The 20,374-nt window shown below is 29.4% G+C and overlaps 1 protein-coding gene across 1 annotated transcript; it reads left to right on the top strand.

Annotated features, from left to right (window-relative positions):
• Window positions 1–6: 6 nt before the first annotated feature.
• LOC142319072 (putative cytochrome P450 6a14) lies at window positions 7–18,472 on the top strand. The gene is made up of 5 exons (XM_075355936.1): window positions 7–233; window positions 6,054–7,049; window positions 10,248–10,466; window positions 12,273–12,518; window positions 17,600–18,472. Exons 2-5 carry the CDS (start codon window positions 6,071–6,073, stop codon window positions 17,764–17,766), a joined length of 1,611 nt encoding a protein of 536 aa, XP_075212051.1. The 5' UTR covers window positions 7–233; window positions 6,054–6,070; the 3' UTR covers window positions 17,767–18,472.
• The last annotated feature ends 1,902 nt before the right edge of the window (window positions 18,473–20,374 follow it).

Raw genomic sequence — 20,374 nt, 5'->3', positions numbered from 1 at the left:
CACAGCTAATATTTGTTTACTCATTATTCCCCCACTACCTACTGTTGTATACACGTCGATCCAGAACCTAATAAAAAATAGTACAGCAAATAAATTAATATATAATCTTACAATCATTCTTCGAAAAGAAAAAAAAATTGACATTAGCGCGCAATACGATAGTGTGGCGAAAGCCATAAACTGGATTCTGTTTTATTGTAGCAGTGGAGATCAACACAACCATTCATCCGTAGGTGAGTGCTCTAGAATATTATTATGTAAATATTATTTTTTTAAAAATAAAAATCAAATCAACATAATACAACTTTTAATAATTTTGTAACCTAATAAATCTTGTTCAATTTTTAAAATAAAAATTGGGTATGATGTATTAGCCAATATATTAAAGTAAATAAATTCGTATAAAAATCATTCCCTTTAATTCATTTTTACTAAAAAAAAGTGGAATATACAGAGTGTCTCTAAAATGGTGGGCTAGCTATTCTTTTTCAGATTCTACTTGTAAAACTAAACAGAAAATATCCTTAGGAAAATGGCATTTTCTCCTTCGTTCTTCCCCTGTCCACCATTTTTTTATTTTTATGTAAAAATTTATATCTAAAGTTCGGATAGACGAATCACATTAATATTTGGTAAGCGTCTTGGTAATAAAGTTTTCAAATTAGCAAAAAAATCAGGACTTAAATACCTTTGGAAATTACAAAATGACGATAATATATATTTTTCAATCCATAACATCTCCATAAATATTAATTTTATCAGAATGTCTGTTTTGCTTTAAGCCTATTATTTTGAATAAAATAACATTTTATTTTTTAAAATTATTTAAGAGCCGAGTTATGGCAGAAAATTTATGTTGTAATATTGTGTCTGTTTTCATGTTCTCTACTTTACGTTCAGTTCAATTAAATATTAATTGTTTTTATTTATTATTAATTCTAGTATTGTAAATTAGTATTTCCTATTATTTTCCACGTAGATTGGCATTTTGTAACTGGTTTCGAAGAACATTAATTGAATATCCTTTACTTTCGGCAAGAATTCTGTTAACAGGTGAAGTTTCTTTCAGGAGGAGTGGTCTTCAAAACTATTACAACCAGCATATCGGGAGCGACGAGAATCCTCTCTGTACTTTCCAAAGTATTCACCAACAAAGAAACATATGGACAGGTATTTTTAATGACTATCTTTTGGGTCCTGTCATTCTAACCAAATCGTTTTAATGAAGAAAAATAATCGCTCATTTAACTGAAAATCTTCCACATTTGTTGGAAGACCTACCTCTACAATTAAGAGGAAATAAGTCGTTTCACCAGGATCGAGCTCCAGCACATTTCAGTCAGTTGGTATCAGATTTCCTGCATGAAACTTTCCATGAAAAATGGATAGGCCGCGGAGAGCCAGTGCTCTGACCTGCCCGATCACCTGACTTAAACCCTCTTGTCTCCTACCTGTGGGGCCATTTGAAACGTATTGTTTATTCAACTGCAGTACTCAACATTGAGAATCTTCAACAAAGGATCCAAAATGGATTTCAAATAATTAGGAATACTCCCGGAGTTTTGAACGGTTAAGACAATCCTCCGAAAAAGACTGGAGACTTGTGTAATTTCTAACGGTGGACACTTTGAATTTCTCTTATAACTTTTAACAATTGTTAACTGTTTATTTTTTTTAAAAAATACACCTATTGTTCTACAACAATTATCATTACAAGAAACTGTTTTATTTTTTTAATTAATAGGTTTATTGTTGTGAGAAAATTATTATTAATTTGATACTAATTTACAATACTAGAATTAACAATAAATAAAAACAATTAATATTTAATCGAATTGAACGTAAAGTGGAAGACATGAAAACAGACACAAAATTACATCAATTTTCTGCCATAATTCGTCTATTTGTTAACCGATTTAAAAAAATAAAATGTTATTTTATTCAAAATTAAAGGCTTAATATTTTAGCAAAACAGACATTCTGATAAAATTAATATTTATGGAGATGTAATGGATTGAAAAATATATATAGTCGTCATTTTGTAATTTCCAAAGGTATTTAAGTCCTGATTTTTTTGCTAATTTTAAAATAACAAAATGGCGGACGGGGGAGACCGAAGGAGAAATTGCCATTTTTCGTAAGGATATTTTCTGTTTAGTTTTACAAGTAGAATCCGAAAAAGTATAGCCAGCCCACCATTTTAGAAACATTTTTTATATTTATTACCAAAACTGTACATTTTTTTTATGAAATAGCGGGCAAAAACACCTATGGTCATTAGCCCGGTTTAAATTGATAGTGTATGAAAGTGCTATGGCTGACTCTGGTTTGAACCTTCCCACAAAATCTTATTTTTAATACTGATGAATAAAAACAGATTTCATGTATTGGAATTTTTTTATTAAAATATTTTAAATAGATAATGAAAAACTTATTCCTATTTCTTTTATAAAAAATATCTTTAATATTTAATTCCCCTTTTAATAGTTTAAAAATACATCACATGCAATCTATAAACAAAGTATTGTTTACTCAAAAAGTGTACTTTTTTGCCTATTAAAAAAAAAATGCTGGCAGTTTTTTTATGTATATTGATATGTAGTTTATTTAAAATAAAATAAATTTCTTTATTACATAGAATAAAATTAAAATTTTTAATAAAAATCAAATAACTAATTTATAAAAAATAATATTCAAAACAAATCATAAGTAATTTACTAATTAAAATACTGATTAGTCTACTCATAAATACAGTTGTAAGATTTAGAAGAATCTATTTTAGGAATGTAATTATTTTTTTTTTATTATGTAAAGCTTTCTCATTTTAAATTATTTAGAGTTAATAACAGTATTTCACATATGAAATCTTTAAGTTAATGAGATTTTTAATAATGGATTTCTATAAAATAAAGATAGCGATTAAAGTGCAATGAAATGTTCCGTCCCTGAAATATACTTCTGTACTGTATAAAAGGACTGGGATAACATCTACATTCCTATTTTTTTATTAAATAAGAAAAATAAAATAAAATCTTTCCTGTTACATCATTTACTTCAGAATTAGGATAAAAAATTAATTTATAGAATATTGTCGTCGTAGATTTATGTAATTAAAAATAAAAATATTTAATACTTAGTGTGTTGTAAACAATAAAACTTGAAAATCTTAAAATAATTCAAGTTTTTTTTTGCAAAAGTCTTCACTCCTTACTTTTTAATTTTATTCATACACAAAATATTATGTAATAACTTCAAAGGAAGGCTGTCCATTTTAAAATTGAACAGAATCTTTTATGGTAGGCGGAGAGGAATTATATAAACTGTAATTTTAATCTAACATAATTGGGATGTCATAATGTCCACTGGTTGTAAACCACATTTTTTTCTTTATTACTATTCACAATATCCTTCCATGACATTAACTATTATCTCTTTTTTACTACTCTATATGGCATTCTATAATTGCTTATAAATAAATAAAAACTTTATTGAAATAATTATGTAATTAACTCAGGGGTAGTAGGTCTGATATTCCTTGTGAATTACAAAAGGAAATATTTCAGTACTTATCTACATGTATAACAAAAATGTGGAAAACTGGATCGGCATAGCATTAAAAAGTACATAATTATAAATAAAAATGAAAAACAGTTGTGGTCTATATTAGTATGTAAAAATAATCTTTTTCCTGAAATTGTAGTGATAAAACTGCACCAATATAATGAATAAAATGATACACAATGAATAAATATTTTGTATGCATTTATTGTTAAATATTTGTGTACAAGTTAAACAAAATTAAAAAAAAAAAAAAATATATATATATATATATATTTATCTATTTTATATTATTTTCAAATTCATAATCAGAGTAATATTGTTTCTATAAAAAGAAATCTTTAATTTAATTGTGTGTGATACCTTCATATATATATATATATATATATATATATATATATATATATATATAGATGTATATGGGTGTGTGTGATAGTAGTTTTGTTTCATTTAATTCAAATGAATATTATTTTTTTAATTTTGTAATGATGTGTAATATATTCTGTAAAGCTGGATGGTTCAGCTGCAGATGGTTGTTGTAGATTAAGGATTGTATTATATTAAGGACTGATATATTTTAATGTTATTATGGCATCTTACATAATTGCAAGTATTTAAAAAAAAAAAAAAAAATTATATGTATTCCACTACATAACTTGTATAACTTTAATTAATTTAATGTGCTAAAAATTTGTACTTATGTGATAACTATTTAAAAAAATAATATTTTTCTGTTTTCATTGACACAGTTGAGAGTATAAATCTAATGTTGTTACAAGAGAGAATAAATAATTCTAATCCTGAATATATTTTTAATATACATGTTTTTTAATTTGTAGTTTGCATATATATTGAATACAAATTACTATTTATTACTACTATTCAACTATAGTGGCAATTGGATAGTATGACAATAAGGTTGTTGTTATTATTATTATTATTCACAAATGATTCTATTGGAAAAAACATTTATTAGGTGGTCAAGTATATAAGTGTAATAGATTTTTCACAAAAATATATGTTCTGTAATTAGTTCAGCTCCTTTCATTTTGTTACATTACCACTATGTTAATAACAATGTTGTGTTAATTACCTCTGTATTAATGTTAATATCTCACAAAGTTGCTCAGACATATTATTATTGTTATTCAAATGATAAATAATCCTCATTACAATAACAGTAAATACTTATTTGTTGTTATTTAAGGTAATTATTGAACTTATTTTATATGATTCATGATAAATAGGTTATTTTCTAAAAATGTCTGACTTCATAAACAAAAGTTTTCTTTGTTCCTTTACTAATAGTTACCATTCATTTATACATTACCAACTAACATCATGTTTAATAACACTCCTTATATTTTACTTCAAAACTCATTTCCAAATTGGAATTTAAAGTTTTGCACATTGAAAACCATTGTTTTTATTACTACAAGAAGAATGCAAAATTGCCAGTGCTCTTGTTAACATCATTTATTATGATTAATGATGATAACAGAGACATCAAACTCATAAATGATGAAAAAAATCTATGAAGACTTAAACAACAAATAAGAACCTCTTGAATAAGAAATTATCGAATTATATCAAAGCTATTTCTGTAATGATTTTCTTCTAAATATAAAATAAGAAACTCTAACCTAACTGATTTAATTTAGCAAATAATTTCTTCTTTTCTTTTTTAATGTGTACGTTGCAATCTGTTCAACAAGTGAACAGTAAGCAACCCCTCCATGGCCCAATAAGATGAGAATGATATATATGACATGTAAATGAGGTATTGTACTGGCATGTAATTGTAGTATTGTGCAGACTTAGGGTGATCATTTCTGAGAAGTGTGGTTAATTGAACATCAAGCACCAAAGTACACTGGAATCTACTGTTTACTATTCAAAACTATATAAAAGCAGCTAGTTTTTACTAGGATTTGTACATCAGAACATTTGACTTCAAAAATCAGCTGTTAAACAACTGAATTGCAACAAGTTAACCACTAGACCAGTCTGGTGGGCTTAGCAAATAATTTAGCAGTTTTTAGTTGTCTATCAAGTAAATTGTAATAATTTCATTAATTATTACAGAAATTATGTTTGCAATAGCCAGTAGTTAAATGAATGGTAGAATATAATATTTAATGTTGAGTCAGTATTCAATAAATTCTCTGTATTAGAAATACTGCTATGAATTTTCTGTCGGTACCATTAACTATTACCATGGTAAAATAATGTAATTATAATTGTACTGCAAAAATATAATAATAATAATGACCCGAACAAATCCAACTCCACGTCCGTGCAATAACTATTACCATGGTAATAATATATGAGTACCATTCAATATATGAATGGTACTCTAGAAAAAAAGAATCGAAAGGGTTACTTCACATTATGCAAATAAAACAATAAAATACTTAATTTTTACTGAATTCTGTTCTAAAAAATATTATCAAATACCCAATCTTAAGATTATCTTATCTTTGTTTAATTTTCAGAAACGTTTTTATCAAAAATGGAGTATTCATGGGTAATTACTGCAGCTTTAGCCATTATAATGCTTTATTGTATGTTTTGGTGGAAAGACAAGAACATTACATACTGGAAAGAACTGGGAGTGCCTATTATTTCCAGTGAAAGCCCAATAATTGAATTTATTGTGGATATCATAATATATAGAAAAGGTTTACTGGAAATTTTTAATAACATGTACAAAAAACTTGAAGGTGAGAAATTTGGTGGGTACTTTCATTTTCTTTCACCAGCTATAATGATACGAGATACTGAATTAATTAATGAAATACTAATTAAAGATTTCACGCATTTTGAAGATCGTGGACCACCTCAAGACAAAGACTTTGACACACTAATTAGTTTGGGTGTTAACAATCTTCATGGTGATGAATGGAGAGCTGCTAGGCATAAATTAACACCTACTTTTACTTCTGGTAAATTGAAAATGATGTTTGAACCGATAAAAGAATGTTGTAATGAAGGAATATTGTTTCTGAATGATAAAATAGGGCAAGATATAGAAGCAAGAAGTTTAATGGGAAAGTTCATTATAAAAATAATAGCTAACATTGGCTTTGGTATAAGTGTAAATACATTTAATGAAGAGGAAGCAAAGAAAAATGAATTTATAAAAACCACCACAAATTTTTTTAAACCATCTCTTTTACTCTTATTAAAATTTGTAATTATGCTTTCAAATCCAAAGCTTAAGAGAATTTTAAAATTTAAACTAGTGGATGATGGTGTAAGTAAATTTTTTCAAAAAACTACTAAAGAGATCTTAAAGTTTCGAGAAGAAAATGGAACAAAACGAAACGATTTTCTTCAGCTAATGATAGATGAGAAGAAAAGAGAGCAAGGGTTATTAAGGAATCATGATAATAAGCATATTTCTTGCAATGATTATGAAAAAGAAGACGGAGAACTTTTAGATCAGCTTAAGAATACTCCGATTTCAAACAGTAATTGGTCTACATCTGGTAAGTATCAATCAAATTATACTATACAAAATACTTCTTAAAATCAGAAAATAATAATTCTTATGCAATCACAAATCAATTATAAAAAAGAAACATTTAAAATAAGATGATATAAAATGTATTTATTAACACTGTCCTGAATTTGAGATAATGTTCTATTTAGGACAACAAGGATCTGACTCAAAAACATGCCAAACAAATTAATGAACATTATAATTCATTCGTCATAAAACTTAGTGTTCATAAACATCTTAATTAGTTTTAATTTTCAGTACGTAACTGGTAAAGAGTTTGATTATTAGGATAATTCTTAGTAACACGTGAAAATAGTTACAGCTCACTTGCTCTTCTTGTTCAATAAAACTATAATTTTTCAATATTTCTTGTAGTAACACAAATCAACGTTATAAAATACCAAGCTCACACTAACTGATTTAAAAACCCACCGCCTCACTGATACATACCTGCATAGTATAAGTGCAAATAAAAGTAAAACAAAAATAAACAAAACAAGAAATGATTCACATTAATATACACAATGACTCATAAAAAATTGCTTAAAATTTAAAAAACCTGAAATAGTATGGTCTTCCGAACAGTATACAAAATAATCCAATTAAAGCACTTCAGATTTGTTAAACAAACATAATGCCCCTGGAATGTATAAACTAAAATTCTCTAACTGCACAATTTCTATGTTGGTTAGATGGATTGCTGCTTCAACCAAAGATACAATCGATTCTTCATAGAGACAGTCACCATCTCCTAACCTTCTCATAGATGTAAGCACTAAACCACAAATGACAACTTTACAATAGTCTTTGCCCACATTTTTTCCTCCTCTCATACTTCTTAACATCTCTTACTGTTTTCTTTTTTGTCTACTCCCTGTTTTGTATCCTTCTTTCTTTTTTATTCCTATTTAAGTCATTTCCTTCTCAAAATGCTTCCAACATAACCAAATTCTTTAACATAAATTCTCTTCATAACTATATTTTAGCATTTCCTTACTTCTGATCTTCTCTCTAAATTATATTTCCTTCATGTACACATAGATATTTCAAAACTTTGTGTGTATTCACAAAAAAAATACAATAGTGTATTTCTTCATTATCATTCTGAGGGTTCTAATTTCACATCCATATAAAAGCTTGTGTTGAAGGTCCACTGTTTTATATTTTTCTATGAACAGTTTTCTAGTTTTGTTAAATGTTATCTTTCTGTTTTTGAGTCTAATTATATTTTCATGGTTACCATTACCCATTTTACTTCTGAGATATTTGGGATCTTTCTACTTCTTTTTAGTCTTTTTCTTTTTATCTGTGAACTGGTTTTTTTCTGTTTCCTCTATTTTGTTTTTTATTATTTCTGATTATTTGATATAGCCTTTACCAACTACAAATTTATAACAAAAAAAAAGAAGAAATAATCAATGTAAGTGCCAACTATAACCATACCTCAGTATCCCCTACTGTTTCTGGAATACTGGTCATATGGTCCATTACTTACTGAAAATTATAATTACATTTAGCAAATAAGTTTTAATGTCAATTCTTCATCAAGACTTTATACAAATAATCTGCTACTGAGCATATCTAATTTTTAATTATACAATTTAGCTAATGAACCCAAAATATCTAATAACAATATCATTATAGTTTTTGCAGTATTAGATCACATTTATGTAAGATTCCCCAACTTTCTAGTCTCATTCCCTCAAAATTCTACACTTAACTAAAAATCATTCTTAATCAAGAGGAATTCATCAACATTATGAGGAATTCATACTTAAAAGCTGTAGTCTAAACTCTAAGGATATTGCATCTATGTGCATTATAAAACTAGTCATCCCAGACACCTTACATTTTAATATATTGTAACAAGACTGGAATAGCAGACCTGAGTAATGGATTCTTACCAATTATTATAAAAGTAATAGAAAATGTAATTAATTGGGAGAACTCAGTAAAGGACAAAAAGAAGAACCCTTTTTGTAAAGAATAGGTCTGTTTTACAATTGTCTTTTGTTATACTGCCCGCTAACACACAATGCACATCTGTTGTATGGTGAGAAGAGACCAGCTTGGAATTCATGGGAACAAAGCCTTGGTCAACTCTTCTCATGCTTCGATCTGATCCTACAGGTAAAGAGGCTAACAGTATAAATAGCCCAGTAAGACCAACTAAAAATCACTTTATAGTGTATAGAGTTCTGCAAACCAGTCTGCAAGGTGTTACGGCATCGGTTCCGCAAGGGCAGTTCAGCAAGAATAGGCTGCGAGTCGTGTGGAGTAGTGTGAATTCGGCAGAGAGTTCTGCGAACCAGTCTAGCAAGATGTACGATGATGGTCCAGCATGGAGAGTCACAGGTGAGTCTGTGAGATGAGTGTGCAAGACGTCACTCCAGCGAAGAGAGTATCCAGTTTGATACGATTAAGGTGACGCCATGAGTAATTCAGTAACCAAGAAAGTACTATCGGTGAGTTACAGAAAAACAATAAGTGTATATCTGAAAGAAATAATGCAATAAACTTCATTCATAAACTGTTAAGATAGACAACAAAAGGGATTTAGAGGTGAATTTTATAAGATTGTTTGTTAATGTAAGACTAGTGGTTAAAAAGGGTTAAAACTAGCATTTCTTTTGTTAATGGGTTTGAATATTAGTTTTCTGTTTATATACCTGGATAAATTTCAGATAATTATTTATTTTAAACTCTCTCATGTGTAATCTGTATTTACTTATTTACGAATGACATTTATCACTATTTGATGTGTAATATCTTGATTGTTATTCTTTGTTGATTACACTATGCATTTTTCTGTGTTTTTATGTCATGCTTACTGTTTTGATTGTATTATGTTTTTTTACTACTATTATCCTGATTATTATTGTGGTTGTAATTGCCATATTAATATCTGTGTTCATTAACTGCTTTATTGTCACTTATTATTATTATTATTATTATAGCATTATCATCATTGTTATTGTTATTAATTTGCCTGGTTGTAATTTGAACATTTTAAACCAGAAAGTTATAATTATATAAACATTATAAATTAGTTAAGTTGACACTTGTAAAGGTATTTATGTTATCAAGAAACTAATTTATGTTATTAATTAAAACAAACTGTTTTAAGGAAAAAAAAACATAAGTAAAAACTTTTCTTTAAATAGTTACATTTATTTTTTTTCAGAAATGTTTAGTGATGAATTTATAGCTGCACAAGCATTTTTATTTATATCTGGTGGGACTGAAACAACATCAGGTACACTCAGTTTGGTTCTGTATTATCTATCTGTGAATCAGGATGTTCAAAAACAAGCAAAAAAAGAAATAACAAATATTCTCTCAACTCATGAGTTTAATTATCAAGCTGTCAAAAAAATGGTGTACTTAGAGCAAATTATATATGGTATAGATTTTAACTCAATACAAAATAATAAGTTAAATATAAGTTACATTTTAGAATATACATATTGTATTTAATCTCACTACATGTATTGTGCTATATACAAGGGCATGGTTGGTTGAAACTGTTTTTTGATTGCAAAGGAAAAATCCAAATTAAATATTTTTAAAGCAGAATTTAAAGCCTTTTTAAAGCAAACAAAATGAATTTAACATCTGGAAAAATGATTGGTTTTTGTCTGCTACCTGAAATTCACAAAAACATTTACAGATTGCCAAGTATAACAGTTGCTGAATTCACTCATTTTTCTGGACATAGATGGAGACTAGTTATTAACAAATTAATTTGTAGATGAATTATTACAATCTACCCAATAAGATATGGGGATAGAGATCTAAAATTATAGTTCATCTAGATTGAGTTCTTGAAGAAAAAAGTGATGAAAAGATCCAGTTAATAATTTCTTTTTAGAATTTCTTAAGTAATAAAGATAAATTAAGTGGTCAGTAGACTGTGGAATTTTGGAGAGCCTTGACTCCAACTTTTAATGCAAAAGATATGACATTTTTTTATCCCTCACAGTTATTTTTTAATGAAAAAATTCACAAAACATGGGATCTCTGCAACCATAATTCCCTAAAAAATCATTTTTCACTCTAAGAGAGGCCAACAAGAATTATTTGAAATTAATAGAAAAAAAAAACATCTACAGCATATTAATACTTACATTACCAAGCAATTGAGATATAATTTCTTATTTTGTGTTTCTGAGTAATGACTCAAAAACTTCAAATATTTTTTTGGTCAGATAAAACAAAAAGTAAATTATAAAGATTATAAGGGTAAAGGGTGTTGGGAGAATGAAATTCTCTGTTCACATGATGAATGTTGGTTATAAAGCCTCATAACAAATTAAATGTATGGCTTATTTTATATGTCACCAATAATTTCTAAAAGTATAGTAGGTTTCTAAAAATACCTAAAAGTATAATAAGATTATTTTAAATGATAACAAAACTGCTGCTAAAGAGTTGTGAATTTCTACAAAAGCAGTAGTTGGTATTGTTGTCTTTCATGTCCTCAGCATATACATTCAGATATTACTAATTCTAAGGAAGTTATGTAATAGTTAAAGTGGTCTAAGTATATTATGTAATAGCTAAAGAGAAGTGGTAGTGACAGAAAGATGACAGAATATAGTGTTTAATTTAAAAACAAAAAAAAAATTATTCTTTATGTTGCTTTTCAAATAAAATTTCTATTTTCTGATTTATAATGGAGCTGTCTAATAAGAGATCAGCTATGAGTAAGATAATTTTTAATGTCTCAGTACTTTATATTTCATTTTTTTCTAATATGTTTAATTCTTACTAAGTAATTTATTATTTGTAGCCTTTCTAAATGTTATTTTCTAGATGTTTAAGCAGATTATTAAAAATCTAAATTGAGTATCTGTTTTATATTATGTACGATGGAGAAGCTGACAAAATTATTGCAACTGAACTTTTTTCCTTTGAAAAACTATAATTGCTTGATATTTTCACTGATGACATCTGGATATAGACACATGCATCTTGTGTCTGTAATGAAATCTATCATGTATCACAATGATAATGAAACCATAGTATTCATGGTAGTTACTTTGTTATAGAAATATAAAGGCTACTAATTAAATCTTCTAAAGATTTATATGTATTTTTACCAGCTGCAAATTTAATATCATCATTCAGAATAATTTTTAGTTCTTATAATGGGTAAGTAGTAAATACGTATTAATCTATAAAATACATGTCATTTACATTATTTCAGAAACTTTACGTTTGCTTCCTGTAACTCCAATACTGTTACGGTATTGTACAAAGGACTACAAAATCCCAGACACTGATGTAATTATAAAAAAAGGTAATGTAGTTTGTATTCCTAGTGCTTTTCTTCAGAAAGACCCTCAGTATTTTCCAGATCCTGAGAAATTTAACCCAGACCGTTTTGAAGATATGGAAAATATTCCAAAAGGTGTTTTCTTTCCATTTGGCTCTGGACCAAGGATTTGTATTGGTAAGATATTTATGCAATACCTAATTTATTAATATAAAATATTAATATAACTATTTAGTTACATTAAAATATGATAATTATCATATTATAATTAAGCTTTATCAATAAATTTACAGACATACCCACATGAACATACTGAAATCTACTGATCTCTATGGCGGAGTGATTGCATCTCTGCCTTTCATTTGGAAGTTCTGAGTTTAAGTCCCAGTTAGAGATTGCATTTTTCTAGTAGTAGAAAATTCATTTTCAACCATCAATATCAGTGACTGCATATTGTTACTAATACATGATTAAATTATATAAAATCTACATAAAAATTTCTAATTACCATAAATAACATGAAATAGGAACATCTAAGATTATATTTTGTGTAATAAGGATGATTATAATAAGATTAATCATAACTATATAAAATAATATAATAAAATAATGTAATTATAATTGTACTGCAAAAATATGATAATAATAATAATGACCCGAACAAACCCAACTCCATGTCCGTGCAATAACATCTATGCACATGTCGGGGGCGGGCAACGACATGGTACTTTTGTACTTTCATTTACGTCGGCCAACGGTGTAATGGTTTTGTTCAGGAGTTCCCTGTGGAGTAAGGGATCCTGAGCTGTCCCGAGCTGGTTGCGGTATTGCTTCTCAGTTTCGCTGTTTGCAGCGGTGGCAGGAGGCTTGACCGTGATCTGTTTTGCCGATGCTGGGCGGGAGTACGTATGGGAATTGCTCATCCCCCTTCTTGGTTGTGAAGCCAGGTTGGGGGTGGGCTGCTGTGAAGTTGCTCTGCTAAAGTTTTACACCGCCCAGTGTGTGTCAGTCACTTCAGCCCTTGGCAGGGATTGTCCCGTGGATGAGGGTATTGCTCAACTGTCTCTCCAACTGCATCTTGTGACATATTGATTAGCAAAACTATAGATTATGGAAATAACATCATCCTCAATGTTCGTGGAAGAGGGTCTACGTAAAAATCCTTGTCTTGGAGAGCCTCTGTCTTCGCAAACAAAGAGGAGAATGTGTGTTGAGTTTTTGAACATTGTGAAGACTGATCAAACCATGTTTCAACCGAAACGCAACGTAGTGATACCAAACTATTTGGTTATCAAGAGAAGTGAAGAAAATTTTAGGAAGATAAATTCTTTTGTGATAGTATGAGGCATCACAGAAGCTGATGGAGGACTTGTAAAGGATGTAATGAATATTGCAGTAGGTTTGTTGTTGAAACTATCAACGATCTACAATCATCATGGCTGATGATGGTGAAGAAGATTGGATTACTATATATTGAAGTTTCGTAGGGGTTAGTTGTTTATAGGGATTTGCTGAACTGTACCGCGAACTGGAAATCATCAAGGAACTGAGTGAACAAGGAGTTATAGCATGTCGACGATTGATCACCGAACGCAACGTAAAAGTTTTCCCGCCGCATCGCACATCTTGACATTTAACAAGCCAAAGTGTCCGGAAAAGATAAAAGCTTTCATATACTAGAGGTCCGTCCATTCATCCCTAACCCTATACCATTGCTATGCCTTTGGATGTCAGAGATTTGGACATACAGCAGCACGTTGCACAAGAAACAAATTTGTGCATTGAACCACATAGATTTGTGGTGAACCACTGCATCCCAACAATCCGTGCAGAGATCTATCCACCAGTCTGCATCAACTGTTCCGGGAATCATTCGGCACGATCAAAAAACTATCCGATGTATATAAATAGGAAGTAGGGATCCTGGACGTTAAGATAATTCAAAAAGTAAGTTACTTTGAATCAAAGAATCGTTAAAAGTATATCGCCGAAGGCATTACCTTCGGCGATGTGCTTAGGCTGTGTCAGCTCCTGTAATTCCATTCAAAGCGAAGGATGTGATTGGCTCTGGCGTTAGTCAGTATGGTTGAACGTCTTGTGAACAATAAATTTGGAAATCCTCCGACCAAAGAAAATAGTCAAAAAAAGAGAAGAAAATAGCAGCTATTAAAGAAAGGAGTTCGTCTCCTTTAAGGAATGAACCTTCAACCAGTTCCAAGGTGAAGGACAGTGAAAGGAAAATAGACAAGATACCTGAGTTCAAAGTAGAAATTTCAAAACCCCCATGCAAAGACTAAGAAAATAGAGATAAAAATATTGGAAAAAGATGATTTAACAAAAACAAAAATGAAGCCTTTAAGTGAAAGATCTCAGCCACCCCACAAGCAGTAGTGGTAAGTGCATCGAGTTTTGACTCTAGTGTTGCACTATTGACTGCACCATCAGCACCAGTATTATCTGATGCCGGTAGCAAGGAATCCTCTGTAGTTTACTGCAGAGGATCAGATGATTCCATCTTTGAGGACTCAGATACCTTGGAATTTGACAACAAGGCCTTTAGGAAGATGGAAAAGCGAAGCAAAAAAAGGTTGATGTAAGGGGAAATCTAGGTGATTAGGTGATAGAATTTAAAAGAAATTATTTTTATATGATTTTTGAAGAATTCCATAAACAGTTTTCCTATGACTCGAAATCTTTTATTTTTTATTTTTTTACTGTTTTTGAACATCTTTTTATTAAGAGATGATTTGTGTGTTATTATTATCTGGCAAGGGCTCTTTACACCCTTGTGTGTCATTGTGTGTTTAAGAGTTTTTCATTGTGTGTTTTTTAATTTTTTTATGACAGTGAAGTGTTTTTTTTTTGTTTTTTTATAATTACGACAAAATTTCATAAGAAATGGATAGAATTTTTAAATGGAAAGGACCTTTTAACCCTTGTTATGTTATGTTTTTTGGAATTTCAATAATTATTGATAAGTCTATTTTTAGATGCTCTTTGTTTTTTGACAAGAGTCTTGTCTTGTTGATAAGAAAACTTTGACTCTGACTATGTTGGTAATGTTGGTGCAGAGGAGGAAAATACTTCTTTATTTATATTTATTTATTTATTTTTTTTGACATGGAAAAGGGGCTAATGTCCACGGTAGTCAATGCCCTTAAAACCTCAAAAAAATTATAATATTTACTTTTACTTTTACCTAAATGGTTACAGATATAATTTTAAATGATGATTATAAATTTTCTTTTCTGCTATATATACAGTCTGCATGATTTTAAATTGTGTTTCTTTGAACAAAGTACTATCTGATAAACATATTTACTATATGAAAGTCTTTAGGTAATGATCAGATAAATAGTTATTTATTATTCTATCTATAACAGGCATTCTGAAAAATTCAATAATTTTTTTTTTTATGTTTGTGGTAAAATTATGAAGTATGAATAATTAAAAACAAGATCAGATGAATGAGAGCATAATGTTAAATGTTTCACCAACTAACTATAAGTAATAATTACACTGATAAAATAACCATTTTTTAAGGCTTCCTTCATCATACTCCAATCAGAAAATAAATATGTAATTTCCTGTAGTTTAAATCTCAGTCTGGTTTTGTATCTCTTACCTAGTGTAAAATTCATCTTATCAATATTTTAAAAATAAATAATTTTGCTGTAACTAATTTGGATCTGACTCTATAGTCACTACAAATAAATAAATCAGTATAATACACATAAAGCCTCTTTACAATAAAGATTACATACCTAACAGGATTTTTCAACACAGTTGCTATTATAATAATGGTACGTGTATGTGTTCATTTGACTACTAATTAACAAAAAATGGATTAGTTAGAATAGATAAAAGAAAGAAAGAAAGAAAGAAAGACCAGATATTTGGTGATGGAAGCTGAAGAAAGCTGTAGAGATGAAAAAGAGAAAAACTTTTAGAAACCTAGCCAAAGATTTAGAAAGTTCACAAATGAATCTTCAAAACTATTTCAAAATGAAATTTTGTGACAAAATCTTCGAGGTGAAATCTAATGAAAATATGATGCTAGTTATTGTAAGGAAATTTAAACCAATAAACTGTATTTTACTTTTAGGTTTAAAACATTTAATTACTTTTTGTAGGAATAAATAATGCTTGCCAATATTTTTAACATCTTTTTCTTATTTGCTATGCGGCTTTTCTCTCATTATTCATGAGTGCCATGTTTCACTCCCACAACTTTTGTTTTTTTTCAACTGCCAAATATTATTTTTTTTTTGAAAGAATATGATCATATTATGAACTTCATATGAGTATATTACAACTAATAAAACTCCTGATTTACCCAATAAGCGCCTCAGAGACAGGTACTTTTGCACAGTAGCTAGATAGGAAACAGACAGAGAGAGAGAGAGAGAGAGAGATAACCATAAAATTATAAAGACAACTCTATTCAAAGGAGTACTTAAATACTTCCTACAACCAACTGGCATCCAACCTGCTCAGAGTTTCTCAAGAAGTAGATCTTTATCCTGGGTGGGAAAAGCATGTTAAGTAGGTCCATCATGATATGCACATGAATAATCATCAATAATGCGTTAGTAAACTCAAATTTCTCAAATTTAGGCTGCAGAAAACTGCTTATCCTCCAATAGTAAGAGCTCTTCTCTACTGAAATAAATCAGTGTGTACAGTGCACACTATCTTTTCCTACAGAAATTACTACGTTAAATTGTGATTTTACGCTACTTCTCTCAAGTTTCCCTAAGGTTATAATACATATACAAAAGGAAAAAGGGTACTTGTTAAAATTACTTTCTTTGAGAGTAATGACATTCACTATAAAACCAGTCTTTGAATTGAACAGTGTAAAATGCATAAATTTGAAATTAAACCTACATATATATATATATATATATACCTGAAATTACATATACCTGAAATTCTGAGGTGCCGACATAGTTATATAAAACAATAAATTCAGCTTAATGAGGAAAACAATGGAAAACCATTATATTCTACACTCTTTGTAGTAAATATAGCGTGAGATGATTGTTATTATTGAAAATGCCTCTGAGACATTTTTAGAAGTAACTTATATCATCAGATCATTCGTACAACATTCACTGAAGGTACGTTTATAAATTAAGTTTATCATATTCATATGATAAACTTAATTTTCAATTAAATTTAGTATAATATTAAATTCTGAGCAAATTTATTATATAATTTTTTATTAAAAATTCTATTTTTCACTTTTTTTGTAGCAATGCGATTAGCGATGCTAAAAATGAAGATCATACTGGCTACTTTGTTATCAAACTACACTATAACATTAAGTGAGAAGACCAAATTACCTTTGAAGATGATGAAGCATTCCTTCTTAACTAATGTTGAAGGTGGTGTATGGATAAAATTTGAAAAAGATAAATAATTATTTTTCTTCTGTAGAAAAGTAATTTAAAATTTAAGTTATTACTAGTGATTTTGTTTATTTTTAGGGGACACTGAAATAAAGTATAAAAACAATATGCTATCAAAAAGGCAGTTATAAAAAAAACTTAGTTTGCATAATAAATGTTCGTAATTACACACAACTTGATACAAAAATATCATCTGTATCTTGGAAAAGATTTTACAGTATATAAAAAAAGTAATGTATTTTGTGAGCACTGTTTTAAGTACTACAAAAATTTATGTAATTAATGTTGTAACTGAAAATTTTAGTCCTTATACAAAATGTACTTCAATGGAAAAGTTTAAAAATTTTATAAAATCTTATATATTTGTTTTCGTTATATGAAATCATTTCATAAATTGCTAGATTTTACAATACAACTGAAAACAATGAAGCTGGTCAACAAATGTGATTTTTATATATTAAGTAAATGGAAATATTTGTTCAGGTTATTGATGTAAAATTCAACTTTCTATGTTAGAAAAGTTTCATTTAATGGAGAGAAACTTTCATAGTTTCCTGAAACTATCTTCCTTCTCACAAATTTCTGATATAAAAGTACAATTTTTGGTATGTATTATGATTTTAACTTTTGAATGAATCCTCTCATAATTTGCTGTATGTGTGTGTAATTTTTTGGTAACTTGTATGTAAATATTTTTAATAAAGTTCTTTTCTAAAACTTTACTATATTCTTTTTATCCATATCCTATCCATATGTCTAGCAGCATTTTCTTTTTCTAAACAATCTAAGTATGCTGTGACCACAATATTAAATTAATTAAATTAAAAATTTGCTTCTTTTTTTTTGAAAGAATTGGATGGTTTGCTGAAGTAAGCACTTCACTCATTAGGCTTAATTTACTATATATCAAGTATGACCTGACTCTTCAAGCACTGGCATTCTCAGCATGGGAAGATCAGTTATGCACCCACAGAACAGATAATGAGAAAGAAGGAAATCAAAGATAAAGAAAAGGGATGGATGATGAGAAAGGATGATCTACCTAACAAGCTAGTTACATTAAGTAAACGAATTAGAATTCTGATTGCTTCCTTAAGATCATATCGATAATAGCGAGATACAATTGTCTTTTCAAAAGAGTATTGTGTTTCTTTTGTAATAATGGAGACATATGGATGTAATGCTTAGGATTGGACTTTTTAATTTTTCTCCAAAGTAACAAATTTAACAAAAGTCAGATCGAGCCTCCACAAGGTGCACCAGGATATATCTGGAACAAATAAGAGAAATTTGTCTGGTGAACTGATCTAAAAAAACTTCACAACTTCATCTATCATCAAATCATACCCCACTATCATCTAACTAGATCACATCTAGAGCAGTAACCTGGGACCTAGTTCCACAGCAGGTGACTCCTTGAAAGTCAACCATGAAAGGTCTTTTAAGGAATACTCCACTGGTTGAACCAAGTGACAACAGAATTCAGAGAAGGTAGCACTTGGATAAGGTGGACTGCGACTTAGCAGATAACTTGTGATCGGAAGCATCAGAATTGCCCTAACACCATACACATGAACAAGAGCAATACAAAATTCAGAATCAAACCAAAGCAAATCACCTTCATTTCCATACACAATGTAAACTCACTCATATAAACGGGTAAATTAAAAATAATAACCAACCTAATGGACCAACACAAAATTTCATTACTGGACTGCAGGAAATAAGAAACATCAACCAGGACGCCATGGAATCTCAAGGGTTTAGGCTCTTCAAAGATGTACCTGGGGAGAGGTGAAAAGTGCCCCACAGTTTGGAAAAGGCTTTTTGTCAGTTTCAAAATAATAAACTCCATACAAGAATTCAAGTTACAATCTCCAAGAATATCAACACTTACCCTAAAAGCATCTAATAAAATCTACACGATAACAAATGCTCATGCTCCACTTATAATAAAAATAAATCTTCAAAAGAGTCTAAAAAACAGAAAAGTTCTTGGACCTTCTTGAACTGATCAACATCCCCAAAAATCATGTTAAACAACTAATCGGAGACTTAAGTGGTCAACTAGGCAGAGAAAGAAGGTACTGCAACATGATTGGAAAATGGCCCTCCCAAAAGAAAACAAATGAAAATGGACAGAGACTCATCGATTCTAATGATGAGCAACCTAATCTCAAAATCCACTTATTTCAAGAGAAAACCTCAAAACCTGGAAACACCCTGACTACATTACAGGAGAATTGCTACAGATCAGTGTTCATGGAAAAACACCACCAAAAAGAGCTACACAACATAAAAGTCCTTTGAGGAGTAGACATAGGCTCAAATCATGATGTAGTCAAGGTTAAGATTAAATTCACTTCCCAAAGGAATCAACAAACCCAGCCCCTAAAATAAAAGAAAAATAGACCCTACCCAACTAATGAAGAATGAAAATAACCAAACAGTAACTAAAAAAAAACCGGATAAACTCAAAGACTTAGTCAACAACCTTAAACAAACCACAGAAGAATTGCCCCTCCCCCGGCAAAACTCTGTAAAAAGCATCAATGGTGGAACAGTGAATGCAACAAAACAGGGGAGAAGAAACATCAAGCATGGCTATTACACCAATAG

This window comes from Lycorma delicatula, chromosome 2, assembly GCF_047948215.1.
Source record: "Lycorma delicatula isolate Av1 chromosome 2, ASM4794821v1, whole genome shotgun sequence".
Lineage (NCBI taxonomy): Eukaryota > Metazoa > Arthropoda > Insecta > Hemiptera > Fulgoridae > Lycorma > Lycorma delicatula.
This window is presented reverse-complemented; position numbering and strand designations above follow the sequence as displayed.

Bases quoted from the DNA above. Each gene is read 5' to 3' on its own strand.
- LOC142319072 (XM_075355936.1), top strand. From the start codon at position 6,071: ATGGAGTATTCATGGGTAATTACTGCAGCTTTAGCCATTATAATGCTT. The intron at 7,050-10,247 runs GTAAGTATCAAT...ATTTTTTTTCAG, and splicing joins CAGTAATTGGTCTACATCTG to AAATGTTTAGTGATGAATTT. The intron at 12,519-17,599 runs GTAAGATATTTA...CTTTTTTTGTAG, and splicing joins TGGACCAAGGATTTGTATTG to CAATGCGATTAGCGATGCTA.